The 17,131-nt window shown below is 42.5% G+C and overlaps 1 protein-coding gene and 1 long non-coding RNA gene across 3 annotated transcripts; one reads left to right on the forward strand and one right to left on the reverse strand.

Annotated features, from left to right (window-relative positions):
* Positions 1–559: 559 nt before the first annotated feature.
* On the reverse strand, positions 560–11,830 carry LOC117661381 (uncharacterized). Of its 2 annotated transcripts, XR_004589983.3 has the most exons (5): positions 11,772–11,830; positions 6,782–6,892; positions 5,058–5,193; positions 3,689–3,843; positions 560–862 (listed from the first exon to the last, which is right to left on the reverse strand). It is a non-coding gene; the product is annotated as an uncharacterized LOC117661381 (long non-coding RNA). The 2 variants fall into 2 exon arrangements; XR_015732735.1 differs by lacking the exons at positions 560–862; positions 5,058–5,193 and having other exon boundaries at positions 1,530–3,843.
* A 432-nt stretch (positions 11,831–12,262) lies between these two features.
* GAS1 (growth arrest specific 1) lies at positions 12,263–16,141 on the forward strand. Its single transcript, XM_034410109.3, has one exon. The coding sequence runs from the start codon at positions 13,172–13,174 to the stop codon at positions 14,114–14,116; it is 945 nt and encodes a 314-aa protein (XP_034266000.1). The 5' UTR covers positions 12,263–13,171; the 3' UTR covers positions 14,117–16,141.
* The last annotated feature ends 990 nt before the right edge of the window (positions 16,142–17,131 follow it).

Below are 17,131 nucleotides of genomic sequence, written 5' to 3' on the forward strand. Positions count from 1 at the left end.
ATCACCATTCCCACTCCACTCTGGGACCAGCCAGAGGTGGTATTTGCAGGTTCTCTGAACTATTCAAATTTCCTATTCAAAATTTCCGCTACCGGTTCTCCGAACTACTCAAAATTTCCACTATCGGTTCTCCAGAACCTATCAGAACCTGCTTGATTTCATCCCTGATCTTTCCCTAACAATGCTATTTAATCCATTTGCCATCACCTTTAACAAATTTTAACTCCCTTCCCAAGATACAAAATACAGCCTTGAGCTGATTTCTGGAACAACCTGAGGATGCTTTCCATTTGTTATTACAGGTAGTCTTCGGCTTACAATCATTTGTTTAGTGACAGTTCAAACAACTGTCAACTGACAGTTCAAATTGAAAAACGTGACCTATGACCAGTTTTCACACTTACAACCATTGCAGCATCCCCATGGTCACATCATCAAAATTTGGGCACTTGGCAACTGGCATTTATTTATGATAATTGTACTGGTCAGGATCATGTGATCATCATTTGTAACTTTTCTAGCTAACTTCTAAAAAGCAACGTCCATGGGGGAAGCCAGATTAATTTAATGACTGCATTTAATGACATACAAAGATCCAGTTCTATAGAGCCTGCGTCCTAAGCACACTCTTGTACTGCAGTGAGTCTTGGATCCTCTACGCATGGCAGGAGAGAAAGTTGAACACCTTTCATATGCGCTGCCTCCGACGAATTCTTAGCATCACCTGGCAGGATAAAGTTCCAAATAGCGCAGTCTTGGAAAATGCTGGAATTTCTAGCATGTATACACTATTGAAACAGCGACGTCTACGTTGGCTGGAGCATGTCGTGAGAATGTTGATGGTTGGATTCCGAAAGATCTCCTGTATGGAGAATTAGTGCAGGGAAAGCACCTCAGAGGGAGACCACAGCTACGATATAAGGATATCTGCAAGAGGGACCTAAAGGCCCTGGGAATGGACATTAACAACTGGGAAAACTTGACCTCCGATCGTTCAGCTTGGAGGCTAAAGACGCAGCATGGCCTTCTCCAATTCGAAGAGACACTTGTTCAGCAGGCTGAGGCAAAGAGGCAGTCCCAGAACCAACGAAATCTGGGGGCTGGGCAGGGGACAGAATGTATCTGCCCTCAGTATGGAAGGGATTGCCACTCTCAAATTGGCCTTTTTAGTCATACTAGATGCTTTTTTAGGACCTCTTTCCAGAGCACGATATCATAGTCTCTTGAGACTGAAGGATGCCAATGGTTCATTTAATAACTGCAAGTGATTTGCTTAAGAACTGTGACAAAAAGGTCGTAAAATGAGGTGCAACTCACTGCCTTGCTTAGCAATGTAAATTTCACACTCAGTTGTGGTCATAAGTCAAGGACTGCCTGTATTAGAATCATGACAAACCTTTTCATTGGTAGCATGAGAAAAATTGTCTCAGGACTCAGGATTATTATTCTCTTGAACAACTAAAACTAGTCTATAACCCCATTGTGATTTTGAAAATATACTCATAAAATACCAAATTAGAAAGAGTATATTTTACATGCACAAAAAAATGTATTTTAATAGGACTTGGCTTGGTGACAAACTCCATAAACCTCCAATATAATTATGACTAATCCAAAATATTTTGCCACTAGAGATGGAAAAATGTGTTTTAACTCCATGCAGCTTCAGATGCTCTTAGAAGAAGTGGATTTGTCCGAAGCCATTCCATTCCAGATTCTGACCACTTGGGAGACTGAATCAGCTTGAAGATATCCTTGTTGAGTTTCTTCATAGTCTCAGGAGCTTCTGAAAGTCTTGCTTACAGTATAATTCGGAACTGGTTTCTATCACTCCAAGTTCAGACAGAGTGTTACAGTGTTTCTTTTCTTATATGAGGCCTATTGTCAGAGTGTTAGGTGGCTCTATCTTGGCCCTATGACAATTGAGTCTAAAGCCCCATGATCTGAGCCTGGATGAGGTGGGAGAGTTATCTGTCGAGGAAGGACAATAAACTAAACTAAGACGAATCCTGACAAGAGAAAAGCACTGGAAACAATGAATTAGGCAATTAGTTTCTCAACTTTTTCTTCACCATGAACCCCCTTTAAATACCTTTTGTGGACACAGACCCTCAAGGCTTAATTCAAGATTTAAATCATAACATTTCTCCAAGACTTCGCAGATTCCTGTGATGACAGCATGGACCCCCAGGGGTCCATGGACCATAGGATGAGAGCAGCGGTGGGATTCACTTACCTTCCCTACCGGTTTGCAAATGTGAGCGCGCGTGCCTCATCTGCGCATACGTATGGCCTTCTGCAAATGTGCAGTGCTTGCGCATTACACCCGAGTGGGTGGGCAGAGCCTCCTACAATTGCCGCTACTGATTTGCCCGATCCAGAGAGAACCGGCTGAATCCCACCACTGGGTGAGAGTCTCTGAATTCGGGAGTTGTCTGCTCTGGATGGGATTGTAATCCCTCTGAGAATATATGGGCATACACTGGGAGCACTAATCTCAGCATATACTGGGAAAACTTGTAGAGTGATCATTATCATTAAGACTTGTTTATGTTGATCAGGACAGAGTGATCCATCTGCTGGTAATCTCAAGAGTGGATTATTGCAGTTCAGGGAGGGACTGCTTTTGAGTTGCATTCTACCATGAAAATAACACACCTCTTTGGTAAAAGCCGGCTTGTCAATTTGCTCCCAAGCCTATTTCTAGGTCTTGGATTAACATCCATAGAAAAATAGAACTAGAATCTCTTTCTCACATTAACCATCAATAAGGATATTTTGGTCAGGAATAAATTATATATCTCTGAACTGATAGTAGGCTATTACTTCTAAAACAATCTAATGGGTTAAAAATAAAATTCAGGAAGTGTGAAAAAAAAATCAAATTATCTTGAGTTTTCATAACTGTTATATGTTTTTGTTCCCAGATCCAGCTGCAAAAAAACCTGCCAAACTTTTGTAGCCAAAACAATACTTCATTAATGCCTAAAAGATGTTCGAAGGATGCATCTACTCTCTAGCTATATGTTTCTATTATTCAAGTTGGGTCAAGTTGTTAACACAAATCCCATTGACAAGTGTGCAGCTTCAGAGGCCCTCCGGGGAATTTTTCTAAGGGTTCTCTTGGAGCCAGACAACTAACTTTCCAATAACCGTCCCTATTTACTTCTTGAAGGGTTGTATTACCCAGTGAGAGGTGTTTTTTTTTCTGTGCCAAGTTCATACCCGCTTTCCTACAGAGACCCACAAGGCTTCCATCACCAGAGGTTCTTTTCCAATATTTGGGCTTTCTTTGAGCAAGCAATTCCCACGTCTCAGATGAGCTCAGCAACATTTTAAAGTTCTCGGATTCAGGCATACTTTCTCAATTCAGTGATCAAGATGGTTTCTGGATGCATTCAGTGGTGGTATTTCCCCATGATAAAAATATTAGACTAGCTGTCAATTGAGCATTTCAGATAACAACACATTGAATTAGTATCACTGAAGTTCTGCATGTTTTTAGTCCAGGATACCTTGAGAGCAAATCCTTGCATCCTATTTACTCCAACATGAAGATGGTTTCCATACTTTTTAAGGTTCTGTCCTGAAGATGTTGCCTCCTCCTCATTCTCAGCCCACTGAAATTATCTTTAGTTGTTCTAGTGTGAAAATAATATTTTCCATCCCCTCCCAACACAAAACTCACCATCTAGACTCACTATGGTGCCTCAGTGGCAATGCTTATGATGGCTTAATCGGCATGGGATCTGCCAACTCCACTTGGTTGTTTGAGGTTGTTGTTACTCACACATCCTTGCCATCCAGTTATGACTCTGTCCTCTATGGTCATTTTGGATTAGCCTGCAAAGAAAGAACATTTGGTCTTAGTTCTCTTTTTCACACTAGAGTATTGATTTCCTAGCAAGTCCAGTGAGCTGGGAAACCTCCCTCCCCCTCCCCCATTAATATGGGAATATTGATATTCTAGTAAAGTTTGAATGTTTTTCATTGGGTGGTATTGCTGCTGCTGCACTGATGCTACTTGGTACGTGTGTGTGCATGTGTATGTGTACTGGTAATATTGTAAAGTACAGAAAGCATACACATATAAGTATAGAATGGGGCACGGGAGAGAGAAGAGGCTCTTTGTCCGACCAAAAACCATTCACAGGGGAAATTGGCTTCAGGACAGAGAAAAGAAAGACCCACCCAGTGTCCTTAAACCCTGGCCTACCACATATTCTGGAGAATGATCAATGATTGTTTTTTGTGCTGATAGATGACACTGAGCGGGATGTGAAAAGAAACCAGCCTGAAACTGGTCCACATGAAATTTGCAAAGGGAGCAATGCTGCCCAGCCTCACTGCAAAAGCGCAGTAAAAGCTCTGCTATAGCAGACAGAAATGTTGGTTGGCATACTTTCCTTTCAATACAGGAATGGCACGAGGCACATTAATACATCGGTGAGGGAGAACTATGAGCAGATACCTTCTTCAGCAACAAATGCTACCAAATTCGGCCTACAAAAATCTGCATAATCCCTTGGATGAAATAAGGAATTAGAATGAATCTAAAACCTCTTTTTGGTTGTGTCATGAAAAGCCCTACTCTTCTTCCTGGTCATTGGAATGATTCACCAATGGATGCTGAAGACTTGTTTTAATTGTAATGGAAGTTGAACCTCCTCTACAACCGCTCCTCAGACTCATGTAATAGAGGATGTAGGCCATGTCCTACCACACTGCAATTTCATGTCCTCTTAATCTTAACACTTCTAAAACTCCTACCGGGCAGAAAAGATGAAATAAAGAACTCATCATTCCTAGCGGATTGTCAGACCAACATTACAATGTTCTGCAGTCAGATTTTCCTTAACAGTCATGAGGGTACATCCTCGGGTTTTATCTGGCATAGTGGCATATATGCAAAGTATTTAAAAGTGTGCTGATTGGTAGTTATGCTGTTGCTGCAAAGTTAAGGTGAAAATGATTCAGAAGGTCTGAGTTTGGGGTTTATATTTTGCCCAGAGACAAAAAATTACACAATTTAAATACTCTACTCCATACTAACTAACCTGAGGTTGAAGCGAACATTTATCTTCAGCCTTCTCCAACATGGTGCCTTTCAGATTTTGAGTGGGAGGTGGGAGGCTACAACTCACAGTATTCTCATCAGAGTTCAACCATTCTGGAAGTTCTCACCTCCAGAGGCTATACAGTAATGTAAGCAAGAGGTTGGGCTTGAACACCAGCAATTCAATTGGAAATCATCCAGAGTTAATCTTAAATATATCAAAATCAAAGATCAAAATATATTTTTCTGCTAAATCTATTTTTCAGAGTTCTTATGGAACTAAATATTGCTAAAGAAATACTTTCCAACAATAAAATAAAAACTACTGTTAGTACAATTCTATAGCAAATTTTATTTAGACTTAGTATTTCTTTTTTTTAAAATAATTTTTATTGAATATAAATATTAAAAAAGACATACGTAACATATACACAACAAACATTTATACAACATATACACAAAAAGAGTATAATTTCTTCTTAAGCATTTTTCCAGAGTGACATTCTACAATTCTACTTATGATATATTCCTTCACCTCTCCTTAATTTAATAACATTTTTTATTATATATATATATATATTTAAATCGGTAATATTTCCCTATATTTTTTGTGTATTTCTGATTTTTAACCAATTATACCAATTATTCCATATTTTGTAATAATCTGATTCTTCTCTTTCTTGTAATTCTTTGGTTAACCTATTCATTTCAGCACATTCTAAAATTTTTCCTATTACTTCTGTTTCACTTGGTGTTTTTTCTTGCTTCCAATTTTTTGCGTAGGTTATTCTTGCAGCAGTTAATATGTGAATTGTGAGATATTTGATATCCTTAGGGTATGATTTGTTAAAGATTCCTAATAGAAATGTTTCTGGTTCTTTTTCAATCTATGTTTTTGTTATTTGTTCCAACCATTTTTTGATGTTAGACCAAAATTTCTTTGCTGCCGGGCAAGTCCACCATAAATGATAGAAAGTCCCTTGTGCCTTTTTGCACTTCCAACAAATCGGGCTAGACTTAGTATTTCTATTAGGTATAATTCTTAGCTAGTAGCAACATAGTTTACAAGATGAAGGAGTTGGACAGTAATTCTTATTTACTTATTTATTTAACTGAGCTCATAGGCTGCTGAAATAATGAATTACTCTTTATAGAAACCAGAGTGAGATGATATTAGAATTCAACTTTGTTTTTTATACCACACTTTACTAATAATAATGGAAGGTCCATTGCTGGTATAACAATGGACAGTGATTTCCATTTGCTACTTTAAGACTATCCTTTGCAGGAATACCTGGAAGGCACCAGGCTGGGGAAGGCAGAAATAAATAGATATATGAAAGGTAATGAAAAATACAAAATAAAAAATATTCAATTTACAAACCATATTTCAATTACTAAAAGAAGCATACTGATGTCACAACAAGCCTTTGTAACAGTAGACTTCACAGGAGAGAACATGCATATGGGATGAAGGGGGCCCCAGACACTCTCATAATTCCAGCTGAAATTAATTTACTTTCACTTTCTAGCATCACAGTTTGATGCTGACTTCTTTCTCCTTGTCATTTACTCTGGAAGTCAGAAAATGTGTGCTGCTGAATAGCAATAGCACTTAGACTTTTTATATATCGCTCCATAATGCTTTACAGCACTCTGAGCTATTTACAGTGTCAGTATTATTTGCATGTTGCCCCCAACAATCTGGGTCCTCATTTTACCAACCTTGGAAGGATGGAAAGCTGAGTCAAGCTTGAACCAGTCGGGATCGAACTCCTTGCTGTGGGCAGAGTTAGCCTGCAATACTGCATCATGACCACTGCACCATCAGGGCTCCTGAATCATAAAAGAATACTAGATCTAGAAATTATATTATTAAAAACTTGCTAAAAGCTATTTGTTTATATCAGAGGAGAGCACAGTGATGTTTATGGGCACAAATGCGCACCCACCAATTTCCTGCCTGTTTAACTTACTTTTCTTAATGTTCTTTTAATTTAAAAACGAAACAAAACAGAAGATAAATAGCATAAGCCCAAGCAAAGCAGCCACTTTTGTGTTTAAGATGCCTCTAGGCCCCATCAACAATTTTAGAAAATAAAAATAACAGATTGTTCTAGCCTGGTATTTTGTTTGGAAATGTTTTCTGCTAGGGAGAAAAAAAAAGGCAAACAATTTTTTCGTAGAGATCATTCTGGTGATTACATGGCTGACACAGAATAACCTCATTATTTGAATCTCTAGTACTGTGATGGCAAATCTTTGGTACGTGTGCCAGAAGTGGCACGCAGTGGCCTCTCTGATGGCACACGAGCCATCGCCCCAGTTCAGATATGCCACGCATGCGTGGGCGCCTCCCCCCAGCCCTCTGGTCTTCGGGTTTCTGCCACGCATGCGAGGGGAGGCGGGGCATGTGCGGGGCGCTGTGCTCGCATGCATGGGGGTGGGGTGCATGAGGGAGGGCGCATGTGCTTGCACAGGGGGCAGGCCGCATGCAGGGGCACGTGCGCATGTGTGGGGGTGGGGCACATGCGGGGGTCACACATGCATTGCATTTTGGAGGTTCGGGCATATGCATTTGGGCACTCAGTCCAGAAAAGGTTAGCCATCACTGCTCTAGTATATTCAATTAATTGGCACTCCTCATGGATGATATGTTATGAGCACATCTCAAAATCCAGATATTTTCCCTGATCCCAAAACAGGTTGACTAGCGCCGTCATCTACTGTGGGATATGAAGAAATACAGCCTATAATTGAAGTTGTAGTTGAAATGGCTGGTCTGCTTGAACAAAGGATTCGTCTTCCATTTTTCTGCTACACGGCTTGCTGAATGGATGATTTTTTATGTGTATCCCTTGGAACAGTTACATTAATAGTTAAAGAATATTTGACTTTTATTCTGTTTGTAGCTTTGTTTTAGCAACATGTGTGGTCTGCTTTGCAGTTTACATTGTGCAGAAGTTTATAAAGCCCAAGTCCAGTATGAATTGAGCAATATCACTCTGTTTACCATACATGGGGTAAATACCCTCTCTAAAACTTACATTTGATATAAATAACAATCTCGTTTTCAGAAGTCAGCCAAAGAAGCAAATATGATATTTTATAAAGATATGAGAGCCACAGACCACAAAGAAGTCTAAAGAGAGTTTGCAAAAGGTATAATGTTAACACACTGTTCTCTAGGATTTCTCTTCTTATGACTGCAATAAAATATCAAGACGTAATCTTATCTTTGGAATTGGTGGGAAATGATTGGAATGTACCAAAATATTACTTTAAAAGGATTTTTCTCATTTCTTTTTCGCATAACAAGTCAAGGTTTACAGAAAAACCGTCATGTACTTTACAGGACAGCACAATGGTCACGTACTTCTTTACAAATTCAAACATCAAAAAAAAAAAATTCTGGCTCCTTGGTGACTAAAAAAAATATATTGTAGCATTAGTGTCTGTGAATAACAGTTTACTATTGTACATTAGATGTGTTGGAAGGATAAATACTCTTATGATTGGGGAGAGGTAGCAGAAGTGCCAACAGCAATCTCAGTTGTTAATAGTGGCCATTCACGCAGCTCTTGTTTGCTGGTAACTCAGGCATAACACCTGTCAGGATCCGATTGCTGTCCACAGATATGTAACACCTGTCAAAGCACCTAGGTGTCAAACTCACGGCCCGCGGGCCAGATGTGTCACACACTGGCCATACCCACACACATGCCTGGTTTAGCAAAGGAAAAAAGTCGTGGTACATCACGTGATGCCGCCGTGACGACACAAGTTTGACACCACTGACCTAGGTGGCATCAAACAGCTCTCCTCTATAGTTTTCATGAGATCTTTGAGGGGAAAAAACGATGTTTGGTTTAAATTGTTCTTGGTATATTTTGCCTCTGATATGGATCTCTGCATAGTCCTAATCAATGTCACGGGACTAACCACATCTGGACTTGGAACTCTGCAGGATCAGACTTGATTCAACACTTGAATAGAAGACCACCAAAGGTTCCCACAACAAAACATACTCTGGAAAAAGGGGGAGGTCAGAAAACAATACAGTCATGTACTGTACATGTAAACCAGGAACTCAGCTGGAGGACATCTTTGCCTTTTTAAATCAGTAACACTGACTAAGCTAACACAATCCATTTTCTCAGAAAGATGGAGTCCAGTTTGCCTACTGTGTGTGATGCCTTGGGAAATGGTTGGCAATTCTATTGTTTTAGAGTCACAGGACGTTACCAAGGGCTTATCCTTGGTTACAAACCCAACTGGTGGACTTTGTTGACTTGACATATCATAAATTGTGCAGGCATGAATTGAAACTGCTCATGAACTAAATCTTATCATTCAACATAATCTCTTTTCCAATTAAATGAAAATTGGCAGGAATTCTAACATTTAATCCAGCTGGATGAACTATTGACATTATACAATAAGTGGTTTCTACCTAAGTGGATGAACTGCTAATTAATGGATATGAATGTAGGTAATTATATTTCTTGTGTTTTAGTTAGGTCACTAATCCTGGTTTTTGCAGGTTTAAACATGGTGCTGCTGTACTTATAATTCACATAACATTTTAAATTGTTGTACAAATTTCCTTTTTTTAATATTTCAGAGATGGCAAACTTAGGACAAGCTGGAGTTGGAGTCGAAAGCCAGAATCTGAATCGCAGACACCTCTTTGAACTTTGTAATCAAGTACACAAAAAATTGTGAAGAGTGTTATGCTGTGGTCAGAAAAGCCAATGTACATAACAGCATAGCAGAGATCTAGCTTAAAAGTGCCAGTGTCCTATAACCAACAAGTTGAGCCCAAAGCAGAGTACTCTCACATGAACTAAGTCAGAGACTAGACAACTATGGGAAGGTCACACTTTTGCCAGTCTAAGTTCAAGAAAGACACAATTCAAGCTGTCATTTTAACTAGAATGGTGGCCTACGGAAACCAAGTCAACTCACAACCTCCTGTTGTGAAGTAAAAATGCAGAGGTTACATACAGTTTTCAGCTCCTTTGAAGAGCATACAGTACAGTGGTGGAATTCAATTTTTTTACTACCGGTTCTGTGGGCGTGGCTTGGTGTGGCTTGGTGGTAGGGAATACTACAAAATCTCCATTCCCATCCCACTCCTGGGTAAGGATATTGCAAAATCTCCATTTCCACCCTACTCTGGGGCCAGCCAGAAGTGGCATTTGCCGGTTCTCTGAACTACTCAAAATTTCCGCTACCAGTTCTCCAGAATCTGTCAGAACCTGCTGAATAGCGCCCCTGATACAGTACTTCACTTGGAGTTGTAATACTGCTCTGCAGTAGAAACAGGAAAACTGTTATGTGATGCTCTGCAATAAATATTACTGTATACAAAAAGGCTGTTTGAAAGAAAACCAGATTGAGTTCTGGGGAGATTTTCTCCCAAGTAAATGAGGACAGGCTGATGTCTCCCAAATCAAATTCCAGACCCTAAAACATTGGGCCTTGGGTAAAATGAGCCCCTGGGGTAGGGGGTGGGGCACAGAGAAAAATGTTTGTGAGATTGTTTCTTAAACGTGAAAACAGATTCAGAGAGAATAGTTTGCTCATTGGGATTACTTTTGAAACAGATTCTGTCATATGGACTCCTAATTGTAGGATATGTCTATACTAACTTGAAATTTTAAGACAACTTGTATCCCACAAATTCAGGCTCCCTTTGGTTCTGGAAAATAGCTTTAGCCGTGATTTTTTTGACAGATGGAGCTGCTCCGTTCCTGTAAAAAGCCGCAAAGGCGCCTCTTGACAGTCAGCAGACACTGATGCCCCTTGCGGTCAAAAGATATTTGCAACAGTAAAATTTAAGGTAGCACCAAAAGAAACACACACACACACACACACACACTCAAGATGTACCATCAGCAAAGCTGAAGGATACCAATTTTCTCTCCCAACCACAACTCCCCTTCATGTTTACTAACCTCTTGTTCTTATAACATGTACTAATGTGAGTTCATAGGATGGATATATATTTATTTGATTTTTTTAAAATCCTGCCTTTATTACTTTGTATAAAAGGGTAGCAAACACACCCAACATTCCTTCCGCCTCCTATTTTCCCCACAACGACTGTGTAAGGTGGGTTGGGCTCAGAGTGAGTGACTGACCCAAAGTCACCCAACCCAGTTTTTCATGCCTAAGGCCAAAGTAACAGTCTCTGATTTGAGCGTGGTACCTTAACCAGGGGTGAAATCCAGCAGATTCTGACAGGTACTGGAGAACTGATAGCGGAAATTTTGAGCAGTTCGGAGAGGTGGCAAATACCACCTCTGCCTGGCCCCAGAATGGGGTGAGAATAGAGATTTTGCAATATCTTTCCTCCAGGAGTGGGGAGGGAATGGAGATTTTGCAGTATCCTTCCCCTGCCACGCCCACCAAGCCACGCCCACCAAGCCACACCACACCCACAGAATCGGTAGTAACAAAATTTGGATTTCACCACTGACCTTAACCATTATGTCAAACTCCGCGTATGTGTTCTTAAACCCTCCACACGTCCCATTCTTTGCTTTCCGCCTTTCAAAATGGACACTTTTAAAACTGCATAGTTTTCCCCCAGGAATCATTATGAACCTCGTTCAGACTCGCCTCCTCTTATATACAAAATCCATTCTTCTTAGCTAAGTCACTCCTATACTTTTTCTCCCTGGGTTCATACAGATTTAAGAGTTCAAACCTGCGAAACAGAAGGCAACAGAAGGGGTGGCTGGTCATGGACTTCGATGGTCTTAAGTGAAAGTTCAGTGAAAGTTTTAGGGGGACCGCTCCTACGTCAGGAGAGGTCGGCGGGACGGGGGGTGTAGATCCTGACCCCGAATGTGTCTTATTAACGGGCCTCCCGGATCCCCACAGAGCAACTTACACTTTCAACCCCCTGTTGGGCAGATCCACCTCTCTGGAAGTACTCAAAGTGAAACAAGTGCGCGACTCTTTATTATGATGATGAGCGTTGGAAACTTTCATTTATCTTTCCCAAGTCCCTTTTAGCTTAAAGCGCCCTAACAGGCGTTAATGGGAGAGCAGCCGCTAACTTTCGCCTTTCTGCATTTTTTGCCCTCCGTAAAAAGCGGCGTGGAGGAACTTCCTTAAAAGGAGGAGGGTGGGTGGGTTCCTCGGGGGGCTACTGTCAATCTTTTTAAGCCTTTCCTTTCAAGCTTTGAATGTGAGCAGCCCACTAGCCCCCCCCCCCCAAGAGCTCTCGCCCTCCCCTTCTTTCCTAGAGATCGTAAAGAAAGAAAAGGGGAAAGGGGCGTGCCAACAGCGGCCCGACCAATGGCGGGTCGCGTAGCGGGGGAAAGGGGCGGAGCGACCGGAGGGGGAGTGGAGAAGAGGAGAAAGAGCGAATCAGTCGGAGGGCTCCAGCCAAGGGGGGATGTGTAATAAGGAGGAGAAGCGTTGCTAATTTTTTTTGTTTGTTTGCTTTTCCATGCATGCATAATGAGGCCGGATCAGAACACGCTGCTGCCGCCGCCGCCACCGCTGCGTGGAGGGCACTTTTGTATTTAAAGCCTCGCGAAAGAAAACAGCTCCTCAAAAGTGTCGGCAAAGAGAGGAAGAAACGGCGGATCGCGGGAAGTCGAAAAGGGGAAGAGCTCGGGGACCCGCGGTGAGTCCGGCTGCCTCCTCTTGTTCCCACAGCGGCACAACGCGCCTCCGGAGCCCGACTGGGGCTGGGGAAAAGTTCAGCGCGGCCGCTCGGCATGTGAAAGAGATGCGCTGAGCTCCAAGAAAGAAGATCGGCATGAGAAGGAGGGAAGCCGCCGCTCCGACTCAGCAGGGAGCCCATCACCCCGCTGCTCCAGGCTTCTTTCGCCGCCTCCCGGCCTCTCCATCTCGGGAGTAAGGGGCGGAGGCTGTTGGGCTGCAAAAAAGGAGAAGGCGCCGCTTTTCTGAAAAACCGTTCCCGAAGGAAGATTCCCAGGCCGCGGACGGGCGCCGGGAGGATGGATTGATGAGGGAGACCCCCATGCGCACCCTCGGCAGAACTTCCCCAAACTTTTCTACTCTCGGCAGCCGCTGGGCCGCCGCTCCCTCCGCGCTCGCTTCCCGACCACGATTGCCCTGCGGCCGCCCGCGATGGTGGCAGCCTGGCGGGGAGGAGGACGGTGCCTACGGACCGCGCTGCTCCCGCGCCTGGCCGCCTTGGGGCTGAGGCTTCTGCTGCTGCTGCTGGGCGCCGCCTCGCCTCCGCCGGGGGTTCACGGCCGGCGCCTGATCTGCTGGCAGGCGATGCTGCAGTGCCAAGAAGAGCCGGACTGCGGCTACGCTTACAGCCAGTATGCCGAAGCGTGCGCGTCGGTGCTCGTGGCCGAGGGGGACGGCTTTGCCGCCTCTGCGGCGGCGTCCTCCTCCAATAGGCGGCGGTGCCCGAGCCATTGCATTTCGGCGCTCATCCAGCTCAACCACACCAGGCGGGGCCCGGCGCTGGAGGACTGCGACTGCGACCAGGACGAGAAGTGCCGCGCCACCAAGCGCGCTATCGAGCCGTGCTTGCCTCGGACCAGCGGCGGTGTGGGGGGAGCGGGCGGCGGCATGATCGGCTGCACGGAGGCGCGGCGGCGCTGCGAGTGGGACACCCGGTGCAGCGTGGCTCTCAACCGCTACATGATGTACTGCGGCAAGCTCTTCAACGGCGTCCGGTGCACCCAGGAGTGCCGGGACGTCATTAAAGACATGCTGGTCGTGCCCAAGGCGCTGCTGCTCAACGACTGCGTCTGCGACGGGCTGGAGCGGCCCATCTGCGAGTCGGTCAAGGAGAACATGGCTCGCTTGTGCTTCGGGGCCGAGGCGCTGGGGCCTGGCAGCAGCGGCGCCTCGGACGGCGTCTTAGACGACTACTACGAAGACGACTACGAGGAGGAGCCCAGCCAGCCCACCAGAAATTACTTCGACGACATGGCCGCCGTCGCGGGTGGCGAGGCGCCTTACCCGAGGAAGCCCGCGGAGGGCGGGACGGCCCCTGTGGCCGCCTGGACGCTGCTCTCGGTTGCCTCCATTTTGCTGCTGCTGCTTCTCTCCTAGCCTAGCCTTGGGAGGAGAGGCTCTTGAGGGGGGCCGTGGCCGAGCTGAGAGGGAAGAAAGGTGGGCTGGCCTCGTGGCGCTTGTCCCGCGTGGGGGTTTCTACTGGCCAGGTGAGGGAGGGTCTCTGAGAGCTTCCCCGGGTCTCTCCTCTCACAGGATGGCAGAATATCTCCCAAGGAACATGGTGTTTTAGGAAGAGGAATCCCCCGAAACAGGCCAGTATCCGTGAGCATCTTGCCTGGGCTTCCTAGTTTTATCAGTGGAGAGAAGCTGGAAGTTGGAAGACCTCCAAGTTGACCAGTCCCCTTGGCTTGGTTTGCTGCGTATTCCTAGCTGTGTAGAGAATTTTCCTCTCACATGGGCATTTTCTCTTTAAAAATGATGCCTGAAAGGGATGCTCCTGTTGTATTAAATTCCCTTTTTGATTTAAAGAAAGGGAATCTAGTACAATTAAAAAGCTGTGGAGTTTGTTACTGGACCCTTCCTTTGTTGACACTTTTCTTTTAGAAGGGTTTCCAGTTGATGTTCAAAATGAATATGCTTTGGAATTCACCTGTAGGTTTTACATATATTGCACATTAGTTATTTTATGAGATCGTAAGAAATGTCTTGACTATGCATGTCAGGGGTGTAGATTGTGCAGTGTTTATTTTGCTGTGTGCACAGACATCACCACTTGCAGCTGCCCAATTACATACAGCTGGACTTTTTCTCAATCCTGTATGCATCCAACTAGGAAATATACAGTATGCATGACATACCTGTACATGTGCACTATGCAAATTATTGCCATTTGGCAAACGACTTTAAAGAAGCAGATTGTCTCATGGTTACAGTCAACTTGAAAACAATAAATGTACCAATGACTGCTATTTTTCCAAGCTGTCCTCAGTGAAGTTGTGAAGGTTTCCCTGCAATGCTTCCAAAAGTGTTACTTTGCATAACCATTCAACAAGTGACTCCTACCATCCAGTTAACATCCACAGAATTCATAATTATGCTTGACTGAAGATGCAGTTTTGATTCTTTTTAATTGGATAGGTGTGCAGGCATAGAGGGAAGAGGTTTCAGAGTTACTCTGAAGATTCATATATAGTAAGTTTAGGACTTTTTTTGCAGAATGAAGTATACTGGCATGTATTTGTTATCCGTGGTGATGATTGCACATACTTCAGTTTTACATTCTTGATGCATAATTAGCTTTAATTAGCTTCCAGGTTTTATGGGGAGTAGTAAAGACATACATAAATTTCCTACATCCCTGTGATGATACACAAGTTCATTCTAGATGTCTGGGATGATATGTAAATTCATTGTTTTTCCTACAGTAATGGTTCCTTTTCCTGTTCAGGGTTTGTATTGATTTTTGCATCAGTTAGAATTGCAATACATAAGTCCACCAGCAAATCTCTCTTGCCTCAGCCTAGGAGGAAAAAAAAACGCTGAACTGTTGGCTGTTGAACAATGCAACCTTTGTCTCTAAAGAGCTCTGCACTGCCATCTTCAAAAAAACACTTTTTAAACTCAATATGTAAAAATATCCTGAGAAGTTATATTGCCTCTAATCCTATCAGGGGGCTGACCTCTGGTAAATTTTATATAAAATGTATTTAAAACTGGTTTTGTTACCAGCTGTTGTTACTTGTACATAGAATTTTATAAATGGTATACTTTGGGAATAATTTATTTTTAAAAAAATTAAAAGTTTTAAACGTACACCATCTGCAAAAAATAATACATCTGTTGTTCTTTTATTGCAAAGAGGCAGATATAATTTTGTATGTTAAGGAATGCAAACAACAGTAATTCCCTAAATGAAATAATGTACAGAGTTTTTTCAAATAGATCTGAATTTAAATTTTGTATTATTTGAGGGATTTATGAACTTTGTAGAATTGTATACATGTTTCTCTGGACTTTCTTAAACTTTGTATTTTTATAGAATGTGTGAAAAGGCCCTATGTTTAAATATCTATTGAGTGTGTATTTTTATGTGTAAATTAGTAAAGAGAGATTTTTAAAGAAGAATTATGGTGAAGTTGTTTTTAAACCATTCCAAATAGGAACAGAGTGGAATATAAATGGAAATAGTTGGGTATAGATTTTGTTCTTCAAATTACTTGCTATGAAATAAATTCATGGGATTCAGTGGTATTCCTCTGAGCAATTGGAGAACTGGCCAGCTATATCTTAAGTAAGTTGGTAATTGCTTCCCTTCAAAAAATATTTCCTTTGAACAAAGATAGTAGATACAGATTGAATTATGTTAGCATGGCAACAAGTTGGTGTATGATTGGAGACAGCTATGCCAGTTATGCATTTTGCATTTCCACTGAAACAATGCTGTGTCCCAATTTTTTCACTGAAATACAAAAATTTTGTTGATGGCTTGTTTGTATATAACTACAAAACCCATAGTCAAGTATGTAAAGAGTAACACATTTAGAATAATGATTGCTGAATTGGAGCCACTTTGCAAACCAGCTCATCTTCCTTTCATGCAGAAGAGAGCAGATATAATGAACCATGTGTGACCAACAATGACAAGCCTGTGTCTTACACTGGCCTTAGCAGTTGTTTTGCAGCCCTCTGAAGGCTGGTTTTCTGCCAGAGCTACTGATCTACACTCAAACACCCTTAGATAAATAATTACGCTCTTAAGCTGTCTCGAGTGCTGATACACTTGACCTTGTAAATAGAAATGTTTGCAGTAAGAATAAACTCTCAGCATTTGAAAATCTTTTAAACATTAACACAAAAGAGAGAGCTTGGTCCTCGGGGGATTGAGTTTGAACTGTGCCAAGCTAGGCACTTGCTTAAAAAAAAGTTTATTTATCTTGTATCCCTGCTGTTTATTTAAAACTTCTTTTTCAATGCTGTGATTGGAAGACAAGTCAGAAGATTAAAAGCTGCAACAAATAAACCTTGACTGCTGAGGAAGAAAGATCAGCAAGAACTGCTATGTTTTCTTAGATAACATTTTTTGGTGTGTAAAAACCATCAGACCTAAGAGTT

This window comes from Pantherophis guttatus, chromosome 2 (assembly GCF_059756535.1).
Source record: "Pantherophis guttatus breed Tessera chromosome 2, ASM5975653v1, whole genome shotgun sequence".
Classification (NCBI taxonomy): Eukaryota; Metazoa; Chordata; class Lepidosauria; order Squamata; family Colubridae; genus Pantherophis; species Pantherophis guttatus.